We start from the raw sequence: 21,159 nt of genomic DNA, 5'->3' as shown, positions 1-21,159 counted from the left end.
TGCCAACATAATCTAATGGTGGAATGTCTCACGACACCTATTAATTCCTATTTAACTTTTATCTGAGTACATTATCAGAACAAGGCTCTATAGGTCACTCCTGATCATGAGTGTAAGAAATTCTGGGCTGCCCCTGACCAGGAGTAACCTATTGAGGCTAGTTCTGAGAATGTTCTGTGAAAGCAGCTCCATAGGAATTGATGGGTGTCGTGGGACATTACACTGTTGGATTACGTTAGAACTTCTAGGATTTCTTTTTAATTAATAAATTGGGGAATGGTGGAATCTATTTAAAAATAAAACTTTTTTTTTACTGTGTGTTTTAACTATACACTTGCCAGGTTAGTCTGATAGACACCTATCCATTACTAATACCTGGGCAAAGTACCAGAATTGATGCATCTAATGGATGCACCATGTCTGAGGCAGCTCAGGCTGCCATTTTTAGGCTGGGAAGGTCCAAATAACCATGAGCCTTCCAAGCCTGATAAAGTGGTTTGCTTTACCTTGGTTGGTTATGAAAACAATAAGGGGGACCCCATGCTGTTTTTTTAAATTATTTAAATATATAATTTAAAAAAACGGTGTGAGAGCCCCTCTATTATTTGATAACTAGCCAAGGTAAAGCAGACAGTTGAGGGGTACAATCCACAGTTGTCTGCTTTACTTACAGGATAATCCCCCCTTTTTTTTTATTCCCAATCCACATTTGTTTGCAGGGCAATCGTCCTGCTTTTATCCCATTTTGCTTTCTTTTTCAGGATCCTATACCTTACTACGACCATTTCACAGCCAATTTACCACACCACAGTTCGGATCACCATTAATTTATATGGGGTCCGCGGTCAAGTCCGGGTCATGAACCGAACTTTTAACTAAAGTCCGGCCAAACCTGGTTAACCTCAGCTTCCATGGGTTCGCTCATCCCTAGTCATCAATATTGGATCAGTTCAGGAGGGATGGGGGGGATGAAGAGATGTCAGTCAGCTAGAACTTGCATGATACATACTTTTCTCAGGTGGCTTTTCCTGGGTATAGGAATTTTGTCTCAAGGTGCAAACCGCAACTCCTTCTGAACACTTATTGGCTATTTGGACACCCATCTAACTAATATTGATGGATTATGATAAGGATAGCCCTTTAATTTTAAAAGACTAGAGTGTTAGAAATTAGTTTTTTGTATGTTAGTTTAATGGATTTAGATTGTTGGAAGTTATTTTATTTAATAGATTAGGGATTTTATTTTATTTATATTTTTTTATGCAAGAAAAATTGTAGTTACAATATTGTATCACATTCAACTATGTAATATAATAAGACAGTGTAAAAACATCTATTATTTTACCATATTAATTTGTATCTGTAATTCAAGGAAGCAAAAGAGAAATCCTTCCTTCCTTCCTTTCCTAAATATTTCCCATGAAGAATGATATTCGGAAAGTGCCAAGGTTTGTACGGGGAAATCTCCCCCCTGGGCAGCTGTTGCTATTCATTACTATGAAAGATTAAAGCAAGTTTCTAATGTGTACGGCATCTCGCAGCGCTCTGTCATTGCTGTACGTTGGGATCAAGTCTACTTTGGCACTTGCACTGGATACCAGCTGCATCTTCCTCCATAATGTGGCATCCCAGTATCTTGAGTTGTGTTGCATATTTTTGTTTTTCTTGCCTGTGACTGTGAAATCTTATCTTTTTTTTTTTTTTGTCATTGTAGGGGTCAATATCTTTTTAAAAACAAGCCGCCGGATGGAAAGACGCCACCGAATTCCTTCTACAGAGCACTTTATCCTAAAATTATCCAAGACATTGAGGTAAGCACTGCTAACACCATGCTATGTTGCAGTCAAAAGAACAGTAACTCAGAAGACTCATCCCAGCTCTTAGTTGGTTTCTGGCCTCAAAACCAAAAATATTAGTGATGCGATGGAATATCAGGAGTGGCCTAGACCAGGAATTGAGTTGATTCAGACACATAAGGTAATAGGAACACCACAACTCTATTGTTTTATGATGTAAGACTAACCTACAAATGATCAAAAACTACTAAAAACACCGAAATACTGATAGAATGTCCATGTTCATTAGAAAAAGCTCTTCAAAGAATTTCTTTTGTACTTTATTGATGTCTGCGTCTCGTTCTTCAGGTATTCCACACCCTAATTTTTCTCTATTTTATATTCCCATAACAGACGATAGAATCTAACTGGCGGTGCGGACGACATAGCTTACAAAGGATCCACTGCCGGAGCGAGACAAGCAAAGGAGTCTACTGTTTACAGTACGATGACCAGAAAATCGTGAGCGGTCTCCGAGATAACACTATAAAGGTGATTTTTTTTTTTTTATGTGTGTGTTCTGGAAATGTATTCTCTTCTGTTTTGTTTTTTTTTTATTATGTATAAATAGTAATTCTAAAAGACTTTGGCCCTGGTTTATTAAGACTGGTGTCTTGTACTCCATCTTTAAAGGGAGCCCTGGAGTATGATGCGCCTTTTTAATGAATTTGGCGCATTTTTAAAGGGAACCTAACCATGAGCAGCTCTGAGTGCATATTGCTAATCCATGCCTAGCCGTCCCTGTATACACTAGCATAGATAAAGAGATCTTTAGAAAAAGTATTTCTAAAGATCGTTTATTATATGTTAATAAGGCCAGGGACTAGTCGCAATGGCGTTTGTTCCCTTGGCTAGTCGGCCCACATAGCATGTAAGCATGCCTCTGTGGGTGTACTAACATGCTAATGAATGCACAGTGACGCCGTACATACCTCAGTCTTGACGGCGGCCGGCGGAGGATGGATGCACACTGCGCATGATCTCTAATCCTCGGGATTTCTGGTGTTGCGCACTATACCTCACTGAAGCCAAGAAGCTTACACCCGGCATCCATCCTCCGCCAGCCGCCATCAAGAGTGAGTTATGTGCGGCAACGCTGTGCATTCATTAGCATGTTAGTACATCCACAGGGGCATGCTAACATACTATGTGGGGCGACTAGCCAAGGGAACTAACGCTCTTGCATCTAGTCGTGGGCCTCATTAGCATATAAGAAAGGATCTTTAGAAATACTTGTTCTAAAGATCCCTTTATCCCACTTTTCACGCTGCGATATCGTTACCTATATCGCTAGCGAGCGTACCCGCCCCCGTCGGTTGTGCGTCCCGGGCAAATCGCTGCCCGTGGCGCACAACATCGCTTACACCCGTCACACGTACTTACCTTCCCTGCGACGTCGCTGTGGCCGGCGATCCGCCTCCTTCCTAAGGGGGCGGTTCGTGCGGTGTCACAGCGACGTCACACGACAGCCAAACAATAGCAGAGGAGGGGTGGAGATGAGCGACCGGAACATGCCGCCCACCTCCTTCCTTCCTCATTGCCGGTGGACGCAGGTAAGGAGATGTTTGTCGTTCCTGCAGTGTCACACATAGCGATGTGTGCTGCCGCAGAAACAAAGAACAACCAGCGGCATGCACCACCAACAATATTATGAAAAGGAGCGACGTGTCAACGATCAACGATTTTTGACGTCTTTGCGATCGTTGATCGTCGCTCCATGGTGTCACACGCTGCGATGTCGCTAACGACGCCGGATGTGCGTCACTAACGACGTGACCCCGACGATATATCGTTATCGTTAGCAATGTTGCAGCGTGTAAAGCACCCTTTAGGCAGGGATTAGCAATATGCACTCAGAACTGCTCGTGGTTCTTGGAGCATATTGCACCTTACAGGCATACCTGTAATTGAGATTTTTAGGCTACATGCACACTCTTAGTATTTGGTTGCAAACATTTCTGCATCTCTCGGAAAGAAAAGGAAAGGGGCAGTAACTTCATCTATGTAATGATTTTGTGTGTTATCTGCTGTATATAGGTGTGGCGGCTTTCATTGTAATCCTGTCTGTAATGAGACTGCTGAAAAGTCAGCTGTAGACACCAGGATGTATAAAATTTCTTGCCAGTGTGAAAATTATATAACATAAAGTTCCCTTTTATGTTTATTCTTATAAAGGTTCAAATCACATCCCAATCCCAGTGATATATGGTTTTGGACAAAAGTGAAATGAAATATCGCTCCAAAAATACAGAGCAATCAGTTTAGGGAAAAGGAAGGAGGGCCTAAATTACCTAGTATAGCCATAGCTTTTCTTCTCCCTACCTGCCAACAGAAGTGAATGCACCCTAATTTTTAGTGGCGCCCCCACTCCACGAAGACTCCTCCCATGCTCTCAAATATCCTAAATAGCAAATGAAACTGGGGGAGGCCAGATATAGCAATGCAGTCCAGACAAAAGCAGGAAGGACACAGATGTATATAATGTCCTCTCCAAAACAATATTGGGAGCCAGAAATTTTTCCTAGCTTCTTGGCGCAATATGTCCATATAGACTTTTAGCGGTGGAACAGTCCTAGTATGCGTTTCTAATCCTTCAGAAATGGTGAAGTATAAATGAAAACGTCAAATGTCTCATTCCGTCACTGGAGCGAATTGCCTCTGCCTCGACGCATTTCTCCAAAATCGCTTCATCAGGAGGCTTCTAAATAGATATAAGGGCCATAATTCAATATACATTGTGAGACTGTGACCGGGGTAATCTATGACGGCCGGTACGTCTCGCCCCGGTTTTGCTCACTCCATGATAGAAAGTAACTCCACTCAGGGGTTAATGCTGTTTTCCCTACAGGCTGAAAGGAGGGTTAAAAGGAAACAGGATGATGGGCGTGGTGGCCTAGAGTGTGAGGGAGTGAACACAACTCCCTGAGTATCTGCCGGAGAAACAAGTGTATGCTGTATTGGACTTGTGGTTTGTGCAATAAACCGTGTGCTGTGACCCTTGGTGCCTAGATCCTGTGTCTTCTGCTGCACAGCCGACCACGCTACCTCACATATGGTGGAGAATGCGGGCATGCCAGCCCGGAGAGGTGTAGCTTCCATTTCTGGTGACCCGGTAGCACATGTCCTGGATTCAAGCGGCTATACTACAGCCCAAACCCGGCGACGCCATGGAGGACATTCTAAAGCAGCTGGTTCAGGCCAATGCACGTCAGCAGCAAGCCTTGCAATTGCAGGAACAAAGACACCAAGAACAGATGGTTCTCCTGGCCAAGTTGATCCGTGCCGGACCGACAGCAACAACCCCGGGACCGGGTGACGACGGCAGCGTCCGGAAAACGGTGAGACAAGCGTTGCAAAAGATGACCCCGGGGGATGATGTGGAAGCGTTCCTGGCGGTGTTTGAGCGGGTGGCCGAGCGGGAAAAGCTGCCGCCCCCCCAATGGGCTGAGGTATTGTCGCCCTATCTGACGGGGGAGCCCCAAAAAGCGTACCTGGACCTCTGTACCGAGGACGCCATAGACTATGCGACCCTGAAAGCCGAAATACTTGCTCGGTTGGGGGTGAATACCTATGTACGGGCTCAGCGGGTAAATCAGTGGTTCTATGAGGAAGCCAAACCCGTACGCTCCCAGGCCTATGACTTGTTGCATCTGGTAAAGAAGTGGTTGCAGCCTGACACTCTGAGCCCTGTGCAAATGGTGGAAAGGGTAGTAGTTGATCGTTTTGTGCGCACTTTACCCGTCACCATTCAACGGTGGGTAGGACAGGGCGACCCAAGTACTCTGGACCAATTAGTGTGCCTGGTAGAGCGGCATGTATCTACGCAGGACTTGATACCCCGGGACACTGAGACTTTGCGTGCCGCCCGTCGGTCCGGCCCCTCCAAGCCTAGGGCCAAGGACCCACCGCTGACACCGGTGCAGGAGTCCGCTACCGTCCCGTCTGAGGCCGCGCCCGCCGTCCCTGAGGTCCGGAAGGCTATGTACCCTAAACGACAACTCGTCAAGGGGGTTTCCTTCCCTATTAGATGTTGGCGGTGCCAGCGAGTGGGACATATGGAAGCCCAGTGTCCACTCACCACGGAGCCCATGGATTGTGGGGTTACCCGGCGGGGTTCAATGTATGCTCAGGTGGTGTGTACCGCTGACCTTGTCTCCCCAGAGACTGAGCCCCACTTGTGCCAAATACAGGTGAATGGATGTCCGGTTACAGGCTTGTTGGATTCCGGAAGCTTGGTGACCCTTGTGCGATCAACCCTAAGGGCTAAAGTAAAGGCCACAGGACGTACCGTGGGGGTGGTTTGCATAGATGGGGACCGCCGAGACTATCCCACGGGGATTGTCACCATCACACCACCTTGCGGTCAGGTGCAACATGAGGTGGGACTTATTAACACTCTTCCCTATGACGTGATCCTAGGAAGGGATCTGCCCTATTTTTGGACTTTATGGAAGGGACCTCCTAAGTCCCCTCAGATATTGGTCCGTCCGGGACCTGAGCCCTACAATCCCGAATCCGGGACGCCTGCCGTAGGGGTCCCCATGATAGGGACAGAATGTGAACCCGATAGGTCGCCCCTAGAGGTATTGGCAGGAGAGGCTGAGACGGTCGAGCCCATCCCGGAGTTGGAGGCGTCCCCGGATACGTTTGGGACAGCCCAACTCCAGGACCCTACATTAATACATGCCCGGAGTCGGGTGACAGTAGTTGACGGGGTGGCACAGCTGCCCGGTGCCCAGGTAAGGTACTCCCATTTCGCTCTTAAGCAGGATTTACTCTACCGGGTAGATGAAATACGGGGCGTGGGGGTAGAGCAGTTGGTGGTGCCCCAGCCGTATCGCCGGCGGGTCCTCGACTTGGCTCATAAACACCTGATGAGTGGCCACCTAGGGGTCAAGAAAACGCAGGAGCGAATATTGCAAAGGTTCTATTGGCCCGGGGTCTTTGGGGAGGTAAAACGGTTCTGCGAAACCTGCCCGGAGTGTCAGCTTACCGCACCCCTGACCCACTTTCGCAGTCCGTTGGTACCGTTACCCATTATAGAAGTCCCTTTTGAACGGATAGGGATGGATCTGGTGGGGCCCCTCGTAAAGTCTGCTCGAGGGCATCAACACATCCTAGTGATCGTTGACTATGCCACCCGGTATCCAGAGGCGATACCTCTCAGACATACTGCGGCGAAGCTTATAGCTCGGGAGTTGTTTGCTGTGTTCTGCCGGGTGGGGTTGCCCAAGGAGATCCTTATGGATCAGGGGACCCCATTCATGTCTAAAGTGACCAAAGAGCTATGGCGGCTACTCCAGATCAAGCAGTTGCGTACGTCTGTGTATCATCCTCAGACGGATGGTTTAGTGGAACGATTCAATAAAACCCTGAAAACCATGCTCAAAAGGGTGATTTCCAAAGACGGGAAAGACTGGGATATGATGCTTCCCTATTTGATGTTTGCCATACGAGAGGTGCCACAGGCATCCACGGGGTTTTCGCCTTTTGAGTTGTTATACGGGCGACATCCCCGGGGATTGTTGGACCTGGCAAAGGAAACATGGGAGCAAGAGCCCACCCCCCATAAAAGTGTGATTGAACACATTTTAGGAATGCAGAACCGCATAAGCGCGGTCATGCCAATTGTGAAGGAGCATTTACAGGAGGCTCAGGCCGCGCAAAGCGGCCGCTACAATAGACAAGCCACTGTGCGGACCTTTAAACCCGGGGATCGGGTGTTGGTATTGATCCCCACGGCGGAGAGTAAATTCCTGGCTCAGTGGCAAGGCCCCTACGAGATAAAGGAAAGAGTCCGGGTGGTCAACTATAAGGTATTGCAGCCCGGTAGGCGGAAACCTGAACAAATATACCATGTCAACCTATTAAAACCTTGGCAGGAACGGGAAAGCCTGATGGTTGCTTTTTCCCCATCTCCCTCCTCTTCGGGTCGTTCAAACCCGGCTCCAGCGACCTCCGGAGAGGACGAACCGGAAGTAAGGATTGGAGAAGCCCTCACCAAGCAACAGAGGCGAGAGGCCAGACGGCTGGTTCAGCAGAACCCCGATGTCTTCTCCGAGCTGCCTGGTAGGACCAGTCTGATACGACATGACATTGTCACCGAGCCTCACCTGAAGGTACGCATGAAGTCATACCGGGTGCCGGAGGCTCGAAGACAAGCCATATCAGAGGAAGTGAAGACAATGCTACGCCTGGGGGTCATCGAAAAATCCCGGAGTGAATGGGCTAGTCCCATTGTCCTAATACCAAAACCCGATGGCTCCTTAAGGTTCTGCAATGACTTTAGGAGATTGAACGAAATATCCAAGTTCGATCTCTACCCCATGCCCCGGGTGGATGAGCTGATTGATAGGCTGGGACAGGCGCGATATTTCACCACGCTCGACCTGACCAAGGGGTACTGGCAGGTGTCACTGACGGAGTCCGCCAAGGAGAAAACCGCTTTTGTTACGCCGGAGGGTCTCTTCCACTATGTTGTCTTGCCTTTTGGGTTACATGGCGCTCCGGCCACGTTCCAGAGGTTGATGGACTTGGTGCTGGAACCCCACCAGGCGTATGCATCAGCGTACCTTCATGACATCATTATTTACAGCTCTGAGTGGCAGACCCACTTGGAACAGGTACAAGCGGTGGTGAACGCGCTCCGAACAGCCGGATTGACAGCCAATCCCAAGAAATGTGCGTTGGGGCTCACGGAAGCCCGCTACTTGGGCTACGTAATAGGCCAAGGAGTGATTAAGCCCCAAATTAACAAGGTTGAGGCGATCCAGAAGTGGCCTAGACCCCTGACCACGAAGCAGGTTAGGGCCTTCCTGGGTATCGTGGGGTACTACAGGAGGTTTGTAAAAGATTTTGCGGGACTATCAGCCCCCTTGACGGACCTTCTCAAAGGCAAGAAGTCCGTCATGGTGCGCTGAACTCCGCAGGCCGAGGACTCCTTCCGGGCCCTGAAGGGGGTCCTGTGCGGACAGCCCGTTCTGGTCAACCCGGATTTCCGGAAGGAGTTCATAGTACAGACTGACGCCTCGGAGGTCGGCCTGGGGGCAGTGCTGTGTCAGGTGGTTCAGGGGGAGGAACACCCCGTCACCTTCTTAAGCAGGAAGCTCACCCCTCCCGAGCGGAATTATAGCGTAGTGGAGAAGGAGTGCCTGGCGATCAAGTGGGCCTTGGAGTCCCTACGCTATTACCTGCTGGGACGGCAGTTTCGCTTGGTGACTGATCACTCTCCGCTGGTCTGGATGAGGTCCGCCAAGGAACGGAATGCCCGGGTTACCCGGTGGTTCCTTTCTCTGCAGAACTTCCGGTTTACGGTTGAACACCGGGCCGGTAGGTTGCAGGGCAACACCGATGCCTTGTCCCTCGGCCCGTGTTTGATGGCAGGAGTTCAACCCCGCACGCTTGAACTGAGGGGGGGGGGTATGTGAGACTGTGACCGGGGTAATCTATGACGGCCGGTACGTCTCGCCCCGGTTGTGCTCACTCCATGATAGAAAGTAACTCCACTCAGGGGTTAATGCTGTTTTCCCTACAGGCTGAAAGGAGGGTTAAAAGGAAACAGGATGATGGGTGTGGTAGCCTAGAGTGTGAGGGAGTGAACACAACTCCCTGAGTATCTGCCGGAGAAACAAGTGTATGCTGTATTGGACTTGTGGTTTGTGCAATAAACCGTGTGCTGTGACCCTTGGTGCCTAGATCCTGTGTCTTCTGCTGCGCAGCCGACCACGCTACCTCACAACATGATAAGGCATCATGAAGAAAGTTCATATATAATAGAGGTCGATGTCATCAAATACCTGTGAGCTACAGATCGGCGCAGTGTCCGTGCATAACAATAAGGCACAGATAAGAACACAGCACCCGGGTCTGTAGACAAGGTAAGGCAGAGCTTTATAACAGGGGCACAGACGAGGGTGTGGCAATGAGGCCTTTACCTTGTATAGTGACCTGGATGTTGTGTTCTTATCTGTGCCTCGAGGCAGAGGCAAAGTGGGTACCAATGCGGTCCAGTGATGGGATGAGACATTTGATGTTTTCATCTAATTTCATAATATAAAGGGATTGTTTACCCCTGAATTAAAAAAAAATTAAAAAGCTGGAAACCATAGAATAATAAAGTACAGTTGAAACCAGAAGTTTCCATCCACTGTCTATAAAGACACATCTGCATGTTTTTCCCTCTGCTCTCTATAAAGACACATCTGCGTATTTTTCTCACTATCTGACATGAAATCAGAATCAACCTTTCCTGTTTTAGGTCAATTAGGCACCAAAATTATTTATATTTGCCAAATGTCAGAATAATGAGAGAGAGACAATGTTTTAAGGCATTTTTATTACTTTCTGCAAAGTCAAAAGTTTATACGGTTCATTAGTATTTGGTACCATTGCCCGTAAACTGTATGACTTGGATGAAATATTTAGATATCCTTCCACAATCTTCTCACAATAGTTGGTAGAAATTTGGGCCCATTCCTCCTGCGAGAACTGGTGTAACTGAGTCATGTTTATAGGTCACTTTGCTTGCACCGACCTTTTTGGCTTTGCCCATAAATTTTAAGAGGATTGAGATCAGGGTTTTGTGATGGCCACTCCAAAACTCTGACTTTGTTATCCTTAAGCCAATCTGTAACCAGTTTGGCAGTATGCTTCGGGTCATTGTCCATTTAGAAGATCCATTTCTGCCCAAGCTTACATTTCTGGCTGATGTCTTGAGATGTTTCTTCAGTATTGCCACATAATCTTCTTTTCTCATGATGCCATCTATTTTTTTATTTCTGCAGCAACAACCCCACAACATGATGCTGCCATCCCCGTGTTGTACAGTTGGGATGGTGTTCTTAGTCTTCAAAGCTTCTCCCTTTTTCCTCCAAACGTAACAATGGTCACTATGGCCAAACAGTTCAATTTTAGTTTCGTTAGACCCAGGAAATGTCTCTAAAAATTAAGGTTTTTATGTGTATTTGCAAACATTAACCTGGCTTTTTTATGTTTCTTTTGGAGTAATGGCCTCTTCCTGGCCAAGTGACCCTTCATCTCATGTTCATACAGTACTTGTTTCACTGTGGATAATGACACAATCTTACCAGCTTCCACCAGCATCTTCACAAGGTCTTTTGCTTTTGTTCTTGGGTTTACATGCACATGTTTGACCAAAGCACATTCATGTCTGGTACACAGAACCCGTCTCCTTCCTGAGCAGTATGATGGCTGGACATTCCCATCTTTTGTGTACTTGCATATATTTGTTTGTACAGATGAATGAGGCACCTTCAGTTATCTGGAAATTGCACCCAAGGATGAACCAGACTTGTATAAGTCCACAATTCTCTTCCTGAGATCTTGGCTGATTTTTTTTTATTTTCCCATGATACTACACAAAGAAGCAGGGTGTTTCAGGTGTGCATTACAATACATCCACAGGTGTGTCTCTAATTAACGCAGATGTTGCCAATAAACCTATCAGAAGCTTTCAAAGATATGACATCATCATATGGGCTGCCTCATGGCATAGAACTCTTAAGCGGGCTTTACACATTGCGATATCGGTCCCGATATCGCTAGTATGGGTACCCGCCCCCATCTGTTGTGCGACACGGGCAAATCGCTGCCCGTGCCGCACAACATCGCCCAGACCCGTCACACATACTTACCTGCCCGGCGACGTCGCTGTGACCAGCGAACCGCCTCCTTTCTAAGGCGGCGGTCCGTGCGGCGTCACAGCGACGTCACTGAGCGGCCACCCAATAGCAGCGGAGGGACGGAGCTGAGCGGGACGTAACATCCCGCCCACCTCCTTCCTTCCGCATAGCGGCCGTGAGGTAGGTAAGGAGAGCTTCTTCGTTCCTGCGGTGTCACACGGAGCGATGTATGCTGCCGCAGGAACGAGGAACAACCTCGTTACTGCTGCAGTAACGATTTTTGAGAATGGACCCCCATGTCACCGATGAGTGATTTTGCATTTTTTTGCAACGATGCAAAATCGCTCATCGGTGTCACACGCAACGGCATCGCTAATGCGGCCGGATGTGCGTCACCAATTCCGTGACCTCAACGAGTTCGCATTAGCGATGTCGTAGCGTGTAAAGCGGCCTTAGTGTATGTAAACTTTTGACTTAGCAGGAAGGAATAAAAATGCCTTAAAACATTCTCTCTCTCATTATTCTGGCATTTGACAAATATAAATATTTTTTTTTCCTAATTGACCTAAAACGGAAAAGGTTTATTCAGATTTCATGTCAGATAGTGAGAAAAACATGCAGATGTGTCTTTTTAGATAGTGGATGCAAACTTCTGGTTTCATCTGGATACTCATTCCTGATTCTCCAGCCATCCTCTTACAATGCTGCTGCAACTTTCTGTACATTATATTCCATGCAGACAGACATGTGATTTCTGCAGCCAATCACTGGCCACAGTTGTGACTGCAGTAGTCACATCCCAATTCAGGCTGAACACGAAATAAGGAGACGGTCGAGGACGCTGGGCAGGGCTGAGAGAGGAGCTGTGACAAATCAATAAGTTGAATATACTTTGTTATTATTTTATTTTACAGCACAATAAATAGTGTTAAAAAAAAATCGGGGGTGGACAAGCCCTTTTAGGAGTCAGTGGACCACTCGGCTGTGCTATAGTCTGGTCTAGTATTTCTTTATAGAACGTGTCTTTTTATTTTATATAAAGTAATATGAGTTTCTGGTTGTGTAAAAAGTAATTTTGTGAAGCATTGTTTTCCGGGAAGCCCTATTAAAAATGATTTCCTAGTTTATGATGAGCACCATGCAGGGGAACCAAGTTCATCTATCATAATATATCTTGCAAATAATGCTGACTAGTGCAAGAGGTATAAAATCAATGACTGCTTCATGAATGTTTTTTGGAGGCTGCAGATTTCATGGAATGATATCTCTTTTGTCTTGAACATTGGTATTAGTCGCTTCTAGTCTCCAGATTTTCGGTTCTGTACCTACCTCCAGCTCTTGTTTTAATAGGTTTTATTTTCTTCTGTCCTAGATTTGGGATAAGAACACTTTGGAGTGTAAACGAGTCCTGACGGGGCACACGGGGTCTGTGCTATGTCTTCAGTATGACGAGAGAGTCATTATTACGGGCTCCTCTGACTCCACTGTCAGGTATATTCCTCATGTTTCACATCATTGTAACTTGTGCTGTGTTTTGTTTACTACTTCTTGTATGAACAGCTTATTACCCTGTGTAATAATTACATAGTTACATAGGTTGAAAAAAAAAGCCCCCGGTCCATCTACTTCAACCTTCCGTCACCAGTTCTACATTTTGTCCCTAAATCACTTTTATAACCAACAATGTTGTTTGTACTGAAGAAATCCTCCAGCCCTTTTTTAAAAGCTGTTATAGTATCTGCCATTACTACCTCTTGTGGTCGGCATTCCACAGTCTGACTGCTCTAACTGTAAAGAACCCTTTCCTATTTAGCTGCTGGAATCGCTTGTCCTCCACTCGCAGTGTATGCCCCCTGGTCCTTAGTACTGTCTTTGGAAGAAATAAGTCATGTGCCAGCCCTTTATATTGACCACACATGTATTTATACATATAAATGAGATCTTCTCTGAGACCTCTTTTTTCTAAGCTAAACATATCTAACTTTTTCAACCTGTCATCATATGGGACTTAATTAGTGTTTGCAGAATACTGTTAACCTTGGATTAACACCTCTCATGCTTTGCTCTTAAGGTACCGTCACACTAAGCAACTTACCAGCGATCCCAACAACGATAGGGATCGCTGGTAAGTTGCTAGGAGGTTGCTGGTGAGATGTCACACTGCAACGCTCCAGCGATCCCACCAGCAACCTGACCTGGCAGGGATCGCTGGAGCGTCGCTACACAAGTTGCTGGTGAGCTCACCAGCAACCAGTGACAAGCCCCCAGCGCCGTGTGGAAGATGCTGCGCTTGGTAACTAAGGTAAATATCGGGTAACCAACCCGATATTTACCTTGGTTACCACCGCACGTGCAGAGAGCAGGGAGCAGCGCACACTGAGCGCTGGCTCCCTGCTCTCCTAGTTACAGCACACATCGGGTTAATTACCCGATGTGTGCTGCAGCTAAATGTGTACAGAGCAGGGAGCAGCGCACAATGCTTAGCGCTGGCTCCTTGCTCTCCTAGTTACAGCACACATCGGGTTAATTAACCCGATGTGTGCTGCAGCTACATGTGCACAGAGCAGGAGCCGGCAGCACAGGCAGTGAGAGCGGCGGAGGCTGGTATCAAAGGTAAATATCGGGTAACCAAGGACAGGGCTTCTTGGTTACCCGATACTTACATTGGTTACCAGCCTCCGCAGAAGCCGGCTCCTGCTGCCTGCACATTTAGTTGTTGCTGTCTCGCTGTCACACACAGCGATCTGTGCTTCACAGCAGGACAGCAACAACTAAAAAATGGCCCAGGACATTCAGCAACAACCAACGACCTCACAGCAGGGGCCAGGTTGTTGCTGGATGTCACACTAAGCAACATCGCTAGCAACGTCACAAAAGTTGTTCGTTAGCAGCGATGTTGCTAGCGATGTTGCTTAGTGTGACGGGGCCTTTAGGCTGCTTTCACACATCCAATTTTTGCTTTCAGGCACAATCCGGCGAAATGCGGATAAAACGGATCCGGCCACGGATCCGTTTTATTCCCTATTGACTTGTATAAGCACCGGATGGCCTTGCGTTGCATGCAGCATCTGCCGGATCCAACGAAATTTCTTCGTCCGGCTGCCGGTAAGGACACAGCATGCAACGTTTTTTGTCTCTCGCAAAAAAAAGGATCCGGCGCCGTCCGGCATGTTGTATAATGGAAGCCTATGGGCGCCGGATCCGTCGTCATCCGGCATATAATGGAATCCAACGACGGATCCGTTTTTTTTTAACTGAGCATGCTCAGTATCACAACGGATCCGTAAAAAAAACAGATGGAACGCATGGAAAAAACTGATGCAACTGATCCGCTTTTTCACTGGATCCGTCGCATCAGTTTTTTTGCCGGATCGTGCCTGACGGCGAAAAACGGATGTGTGAAACCAGCCTTTGGATGGTTTTTAGCCTCCCAAAAACAGAGCTTACAAGGAGATGATGCTCTAAGGCAGGGGTGGGGAACCTTTTTTCTGTTGGGGGCCATTTGGAAATTTCTACCAACCTTCGGGGGCCGCACAAAATTATCAATGTTTAAATGACCCTGCTATAGTGGGGGAAACAATTAATTAACTGGGGGCATGGGGCTGGGGGCACAGGCACCACACGTGGGGCTAGGGGCACAGGCACCACAGGCGGGGCTGGGGGCACAGGCACCTCACGCGGGGCTGGGGGCACAGGCACCTCACGCGGGGCTGGGGGCACAGGCACCTCACGCGGGGCTGGGGGCACAGGCACCACACGGAGGTTGCGCTGCACACAGGAACCACACGGAGGTTGCGCTGCACACAGGACTGGGTGATGGGCAGCACACAGGACTGGGTGATGGGCAGCACATAGGACTGGGTGATGGGCATCACACAGGCCTGGGGGGGCTGCACACAGGACTGGGTGATGGGCAGCACATAGGACTGGGGGAGCTGCACACAGGACTGGGCGATGGGCAGCACATAGGACTGGGGGGGCTGCACACAGGATTGTGTGGGGGGTTCACACAGGACATTGGGGGGCTGCACACAGGACTGGGTGATGGGCAGCACATAGGACTGGGGTGGTTGCACACAGGATTGTGTGGGGGGTGCACATAGTACTGGGGGGGCTGCACACAGGATTGTGTGGGGGGTGCACACAGGACATTGGGGGGCTGCACACAGGACTGGGGGAGGGGTGCACACAGGACTGGGGGAGGGGTGCACACAGGACTGGGGGAGGGGTGCACACTGTGCTGAGAGTTTCATGCAACTCTGGGGGAGAGGGTTTACAGAACTGGGGTTTAGGCACAAAGCATTGGGCAGGGCACATAGCAGCAGAGGGTCGGCGCTGGACTCAGCAGCATTGCATTCACATCACTGGAGTGCAGGAGTCGGACACACTGCATCAGAAGGAGAAGGCGGGCACTGATCTCCGGAGGGCAGGGGGCGGACACACAAGGCTGGAAGCTGTGAGGCTGCTGTGGACCCGCCCACAAAGTAAGCACTGGCCGACGGGAGAACACATTGCAGCACAAACAGCAATGTGTGGATTTAAAGGGCCGGCGGCAGCAAGACCGCGGTGACAGCACGAGCACTGCCTCCCCCGGGAATCTGCCCGGGGGCCAGATAAAAGGTCTTGGCGGCCCGCATGCGGCCCGCGGGCCGGAGGTTCCCCACCCCTGCTCTAAGGCTACATGCGCACGCTGCGGTTTTTTCTGTGTCTTTGGCTGCAGTTTTGTTGTCAGAACTTTCTGACATTTGACTTCCCAGCAAAGTCTATGAGAAGAGATTTGTCATGCGCACGTTGCAGTTTATTTGTCAGCGTTTTATTTGTCAAAAGTTTGTGACAAGAAAAATGCAGCATGTTCATTCTTCCTGCGTTTTTGTCAACATTTGTCACAAAAACGCAGCAAAAACACATTTGCAATTGCAAGCGTTTTTTGTGACATTTCCAGGCTCTCTCTGACAAGGTGCAGTTTTGGCTACAGTTTGTGAACACAAAAAGATGCAGCGTGTGCATGTAGCCTTATATACCAAAAGGTAAAACCGGTCAGACATGTGCACTACCAAACCTATAGAAATAATTGGGATGCCCTCATAACTGGCTATTTCAGTTATAAAGCTTGATAATTACACAGTGGAAACATGGAGTCAAGAATGCCATTCCACTATCGTTTTATTTATACTATGCTTATTCATACATACACTTTCTTTACTGTGAGATATCCTAGTATGTGTAAAGATGATAGGTCCTCTTTAAAGTGCATAGACATATATAGCTGAGTGTGTATGTGTGTATGTGTGTATGTGTGTGTGTGTGTGTGTGTGTGTGTGTGTCCGCTAAAGGAATCCAGACTGTCGCATTTACAATCATGAAATTTTGCACAGTCGTCTCATTTAACTCAGGGAACGTCATAGACTGTTTTGAGGTAAAAATGTAACCCCACACTTTAAAGTTATTTGCCAAAAAACCTGCTTACATTAAAGTCAATTGAGCTGGGAACTGATCGGTTAGTATAGACCCCCATTATGGACAGAGAAGGAGACTCAGAGAGACGCACACACACACACACAGAAAGAGACACACACAGAAAGAGACACACACAGAAAAACACAGAAAGAGACACATCAAGAGACACACACCGAAAGAGACACACACACAGAAAGAGTCACATGCACAGAAAGAGACACATACACAGAAAGAGACATACACAGAAAGAGTCACATACACAGAAAGAGTCACACACACAAAGAAAGAGACACACACACAAAGAGAGACAGAGAAAAAGACACATACCATACATAGAGAAAAAGACATACACAGAGAAGGAGACACACAGACAGAAAGAGACACATACACAGAAAGAGACACACCTGATGCACACATAGAAAGAGACACAAACAGAAACTGGTTGAACGTTTGAGGTAATATATTGACTGTTTTGACAGTAACCTGGATATATATCAGGTGGCCTATAGCAACCCATCACAGGTATGCTTCTATTTTGTTACAGGTCAATGAGCTGTGATTGGTTGCTATAGGGAATGAAGTACATTGTTAGTATAAGACAGCTTATGCGTGAGTTAATATGATTTTGGTGGTGACGCATAGCAAACGCTGTTGTAAAGTCTGATTTAAGTCACGTGGCCTTACTTGTATACTTATTGTGTGGGATTTTATATACTGTCAATCACAGACAATAATGCCCTGCACGAAAAGAAAATTGGACCATTGTCTTCAGACGCTAAGAGAAAAGCTGTGTTACGGCTCATCTTGTTATAATTCAGAATAGTTACACACTATCCTGGGCAACGGCGGGTGATACAGCTAGTGTATATATGTATATATATATATATGTATATATATATATATATATATATATATATATATATATATATATATATATATACATACATATACATACACACACGCACTAGCTGTATTACCCGTATATATTATATATACAACTCTGGCAAAAATTAAAGGGAACCTGTCACTTAGAATATGCGTTCTGAGCTATCAGCAGACGCATGTGTGCCCTAATTACACCTCCCTACCCATCCCTGTGCTGTAAACTTGTATAATATGAAAGTAATAAAAAAACGTTTTATTACCTTCATATTTCGTATGTAAATAGCATGGAATGTGGTCACAGGGGCGGCGCCTTGTCCTATGGACGTCTGCATACTTTCCGTGGTATCATGCCCCTGTGGGCGTGATACCATGGAGCGACGTCCCTGTCGCTCATTCTATCCTGCGAGCATTGCGGCAGGCTTTTTTTCCGGGTGTTCAATCACTGGCTTCAGACGCGCACTGCACATGCGCAGTGCGCATCTGAAACTGACAAGGAGATTCCGGAAGAGAAGCCTGCTGCAATGCTCACAGGATAGAATGAGTGACAGTGACGTCGCTCCATGGTATCATGCCCACTAGGGCGTGATACCATGGAAAGTATTCAGACGTCCATAGGGCAAGGCGCCGCCCCTGTGACCACATTCCCTGCTATTTACATACGAAATATGAAGGTAATAAAACTTTTTTTTTTTACTTTCATATTATACAATTTTACAGCACACGGATGGGCCGGGAGGTGTAATTAGGGCACACATGCGTCTGCTGATAGCTCAGAACGCATATTCTAGGTGACAGGTTCCCTTTAAGAGACCACTGCAAAATTTTCAGTTTTTCTGATTTTTCTCTTTATATGTATATTTCTTTGTCGCTCCATTGGGAGACCCAGACAATTGGGTGTATAGCTATGCCTCCGGAGGCCACACAAAGTATTACACTAAAAGTGTAAAGCCCCTCCCCTTCTGCCTATACACCCCCCGTGCTCACGGGCTCCTCAGTTTTTATGCTTTGTGCGAAGGAGGCAGACATCCACGCATAGCTCCACAGCTTGGTCAGCAGCAGCTGCTGACTAGGTCGGATGGAAGAAAAGAGGGCCCATAACAGGGCCCCCAGCATGCTCCCTTCTCACCCCACTTTGTCGGCGGTGTTGTTAAGGTTGAGGTATCCATTGCGGGTACACAGGCAGGAGCCACATGCTGTTTTCCTTCCCCATCCCTTAATGGGCTCTGGGTGAAGTGGGATCCTAATTCGGTCTCCAGGCACTGGGACCGTGCTCCCTCCGCAGCCCCTGGGAATCTGCAGGATAGGAGCTGGGTATCGTCAGGGACAAGGCCCTGCTACTATGAGGTACTCTGTGTCCCCGTGGGGACCGCGCATAGAGCGCTTGTGCCAGACACTTTCCAGCACTGCTGGGTGTGTTAGTGTGCCGGGCATGGAGCGCTTGTACCAGACACTTTCCAGCACGGCTGGGTGTGTTAGTGCGCCGGACATGGAGCGCTTGTGCCAGACACTTTCCAGCTCTGCTGGGTGTGTTAGTGCGCCGGACATGGGGCGCTTGTGCCAGACACTTTCCAGCACTGCTGGAGGTGTTAGTGCGCCGGGGGACTACCGCGCGGCCGCGCTTATTGCCGGCCGCGCTTATAACTTTAGTCCCCGGCTTCTGCGGCCTAGTGTCGTTTATTCCCGCCCACAGGCCTGCCAGTCAGGGGAGGGGCGGGACGCTGCACGGATCGTCAGCGGAGGGCTGGAGCATACATTAGTATCCTCATCCCTCCTCACTCAGTACAGTGGGGCACTGGATTCCCGCACTTTTCTTGGGCACGCCCACGGTCTCCTCCTCCCCACAGAACGCCGGCAGCCATTCCTGTCAGCGATTCAGACGCTGGAGAGGAGAGACAACACAGGGAGACCCAGGCAGGGAATCTGGTGACCACACAACCGCTCTGAGCGGTCGGTAAGCAGCACCTGTGGTGCTGGCCCCACTGAGTACCGAAGTGTATATATATATATATATATATATATATATATATATAGGCTTATAGGCTATACATTGCACTGTACGGTCGCTCTGTTGATTTTTGGCTATATACCCTCCTGGTTGTTCTCAGAGGAGACAACATGTCATCTGCAAAAAGCAAGGGTGCCAAAGCACAGGCATACGTTGCAACCTGTACCTCATGTACAGCTGTACTACCGGCAGGTTCCACTGACCCTCATTGTGTGCAATGCTCGGCCCCTGTGGCACTTACTCAGCCGGAGCCTCTGCTACAGGTGGCCCAGGTGGATCCACCTGCTACCACTGTCCAGGTGACAGGGACGGAGTTTGCAGCCTTTGCTGACAAACTGTCTGAGACTATGGATAAATGGTCTGCTAAAATACTGGAAGCATTGCAGTCCAGACCGGTGATTCAGGCCCCGGGCTCTATCCAATCCTTGACCCCTGGTCCCCCTCAATTGGAACAGCAAAGTGCCCCGGGGGTAAACCATAGGTCCCAGGGTGAGGTCTCTGACACGGACCGCAGTCCCAGGCCGCCCAAGCGGGGTCGCTGGGAAATTCCCTCCACTTCATCACACTGTTCAGGGTCCCAGCAAGACTCTCTGGAGGCTGAAGCGGAGGTATCAGATCAGGATTCTGATCCTGAAGCCGCTCTCAACCTAGATACACCTGAAGGTGACGCAGTAGTGAATGACCTTATAGCGACCATCAATCAGGTGTTGGATATTTCTCCCCCAGCTCCTCCAATTGAGGAGTCTGCTTCTCAGGAGAAGTTCCGTTTCAGGTTTCCAAAGCGTACATTAAATATGTTTCTGGATCACTCTGACTTCAGAGAGGCAATCCAGAAAAAACGAGACTGTCCAGACAAGCGTTTTTCCAAGCGCCTTAAGGACACACGTTATCCCTTCCCCCCCGAGGTTGTCAAGGGCTGGACTCAGTGTCCTAAGGTGGATCCTCCAATCTCCAGACTGGCGGCTAGGTCCATAGTTGCAGTGGAAGATGGGGCTTCACTCAAAGATGCTACTGACAGACAGATGGAACTATGGTTGAAATCCATCTATGAAGCTATAGGCGCGTCTTTTGCCCCAGCATTCGCTGCCGTATGTGCACTCCAAGCTATTTCAGCTTGTCAGGCGCAGATTCATGCAGTAACATGTACATCTGCCCCGCAAGTGGTGTCCTTAACCAATCAGGCGTCGGCGTTTGCATCCTACGCCATTAATGCTATCCTGGACTCTGCGAGCCGTACGGCGGTGGCATCCGCCAACTCGGTGGTACTCCGCAGGGCCATGTGGCTACGTGAATGGAAGGCAGACTCTGCTTCCAAAAAGTTCTTAACCGGTTTGCC

The 21,159-nt window shown here is 48.2% G+C and overlaps 1 protein-coding gene across 1 annotated transcript in view; it reads left to right on the top strand.

Annotated features, from left to right (window-relative positions):
• The window catches only part of BTRC (beta-transducin repeat containing E3 ubiquitin protein ligase), a 353,763-nt gene that overhangs the window by 247,160 nt on the left and 85,444 nt on the right, over positions 1-21,159 (top strand). Inside the window, exons 6-8 of the mRNA XM_075352305.1 lie at positions 1,715-1,811; positions 2,190-2,327; positions 12,849-12,967. Coding sequence (XP_075208420.1) covers positions 1,715-1,811; positions 2,190-2,327; positions 12,849-12,967 — 354 coding nt within the window. The remainder of the gene's footprint in view (positions 1-1,714; positions 1,812-2,189; positions 2,328-12,848; positions 12,968-21,159) is intronic.

The sequence above is a fragment of the Anomaloglossus baeobatrachus genome, chromosome 5 (assembly GCF_048569485.1).
Source record: "Anomaloglossus baeobatrachus isolate aAnoBae1 chromosome 5, aAnoBae1.hap1, whole genome shotgun sequence".
In the NCBI taxonomy this organism is placed as follows: domain Eukaryota; kingdom Metazoa; phylum Chordata; class Amphibia; order Anura; family Aromobatidae; genus Anomaloglossus; species Anomaloglossus baeobatrachus.
The sequence above is the reverse complement of the archived record's forward strand: the minus strand, read 5'-3'. Positions and strand labels throughout refer to the sequence as shown.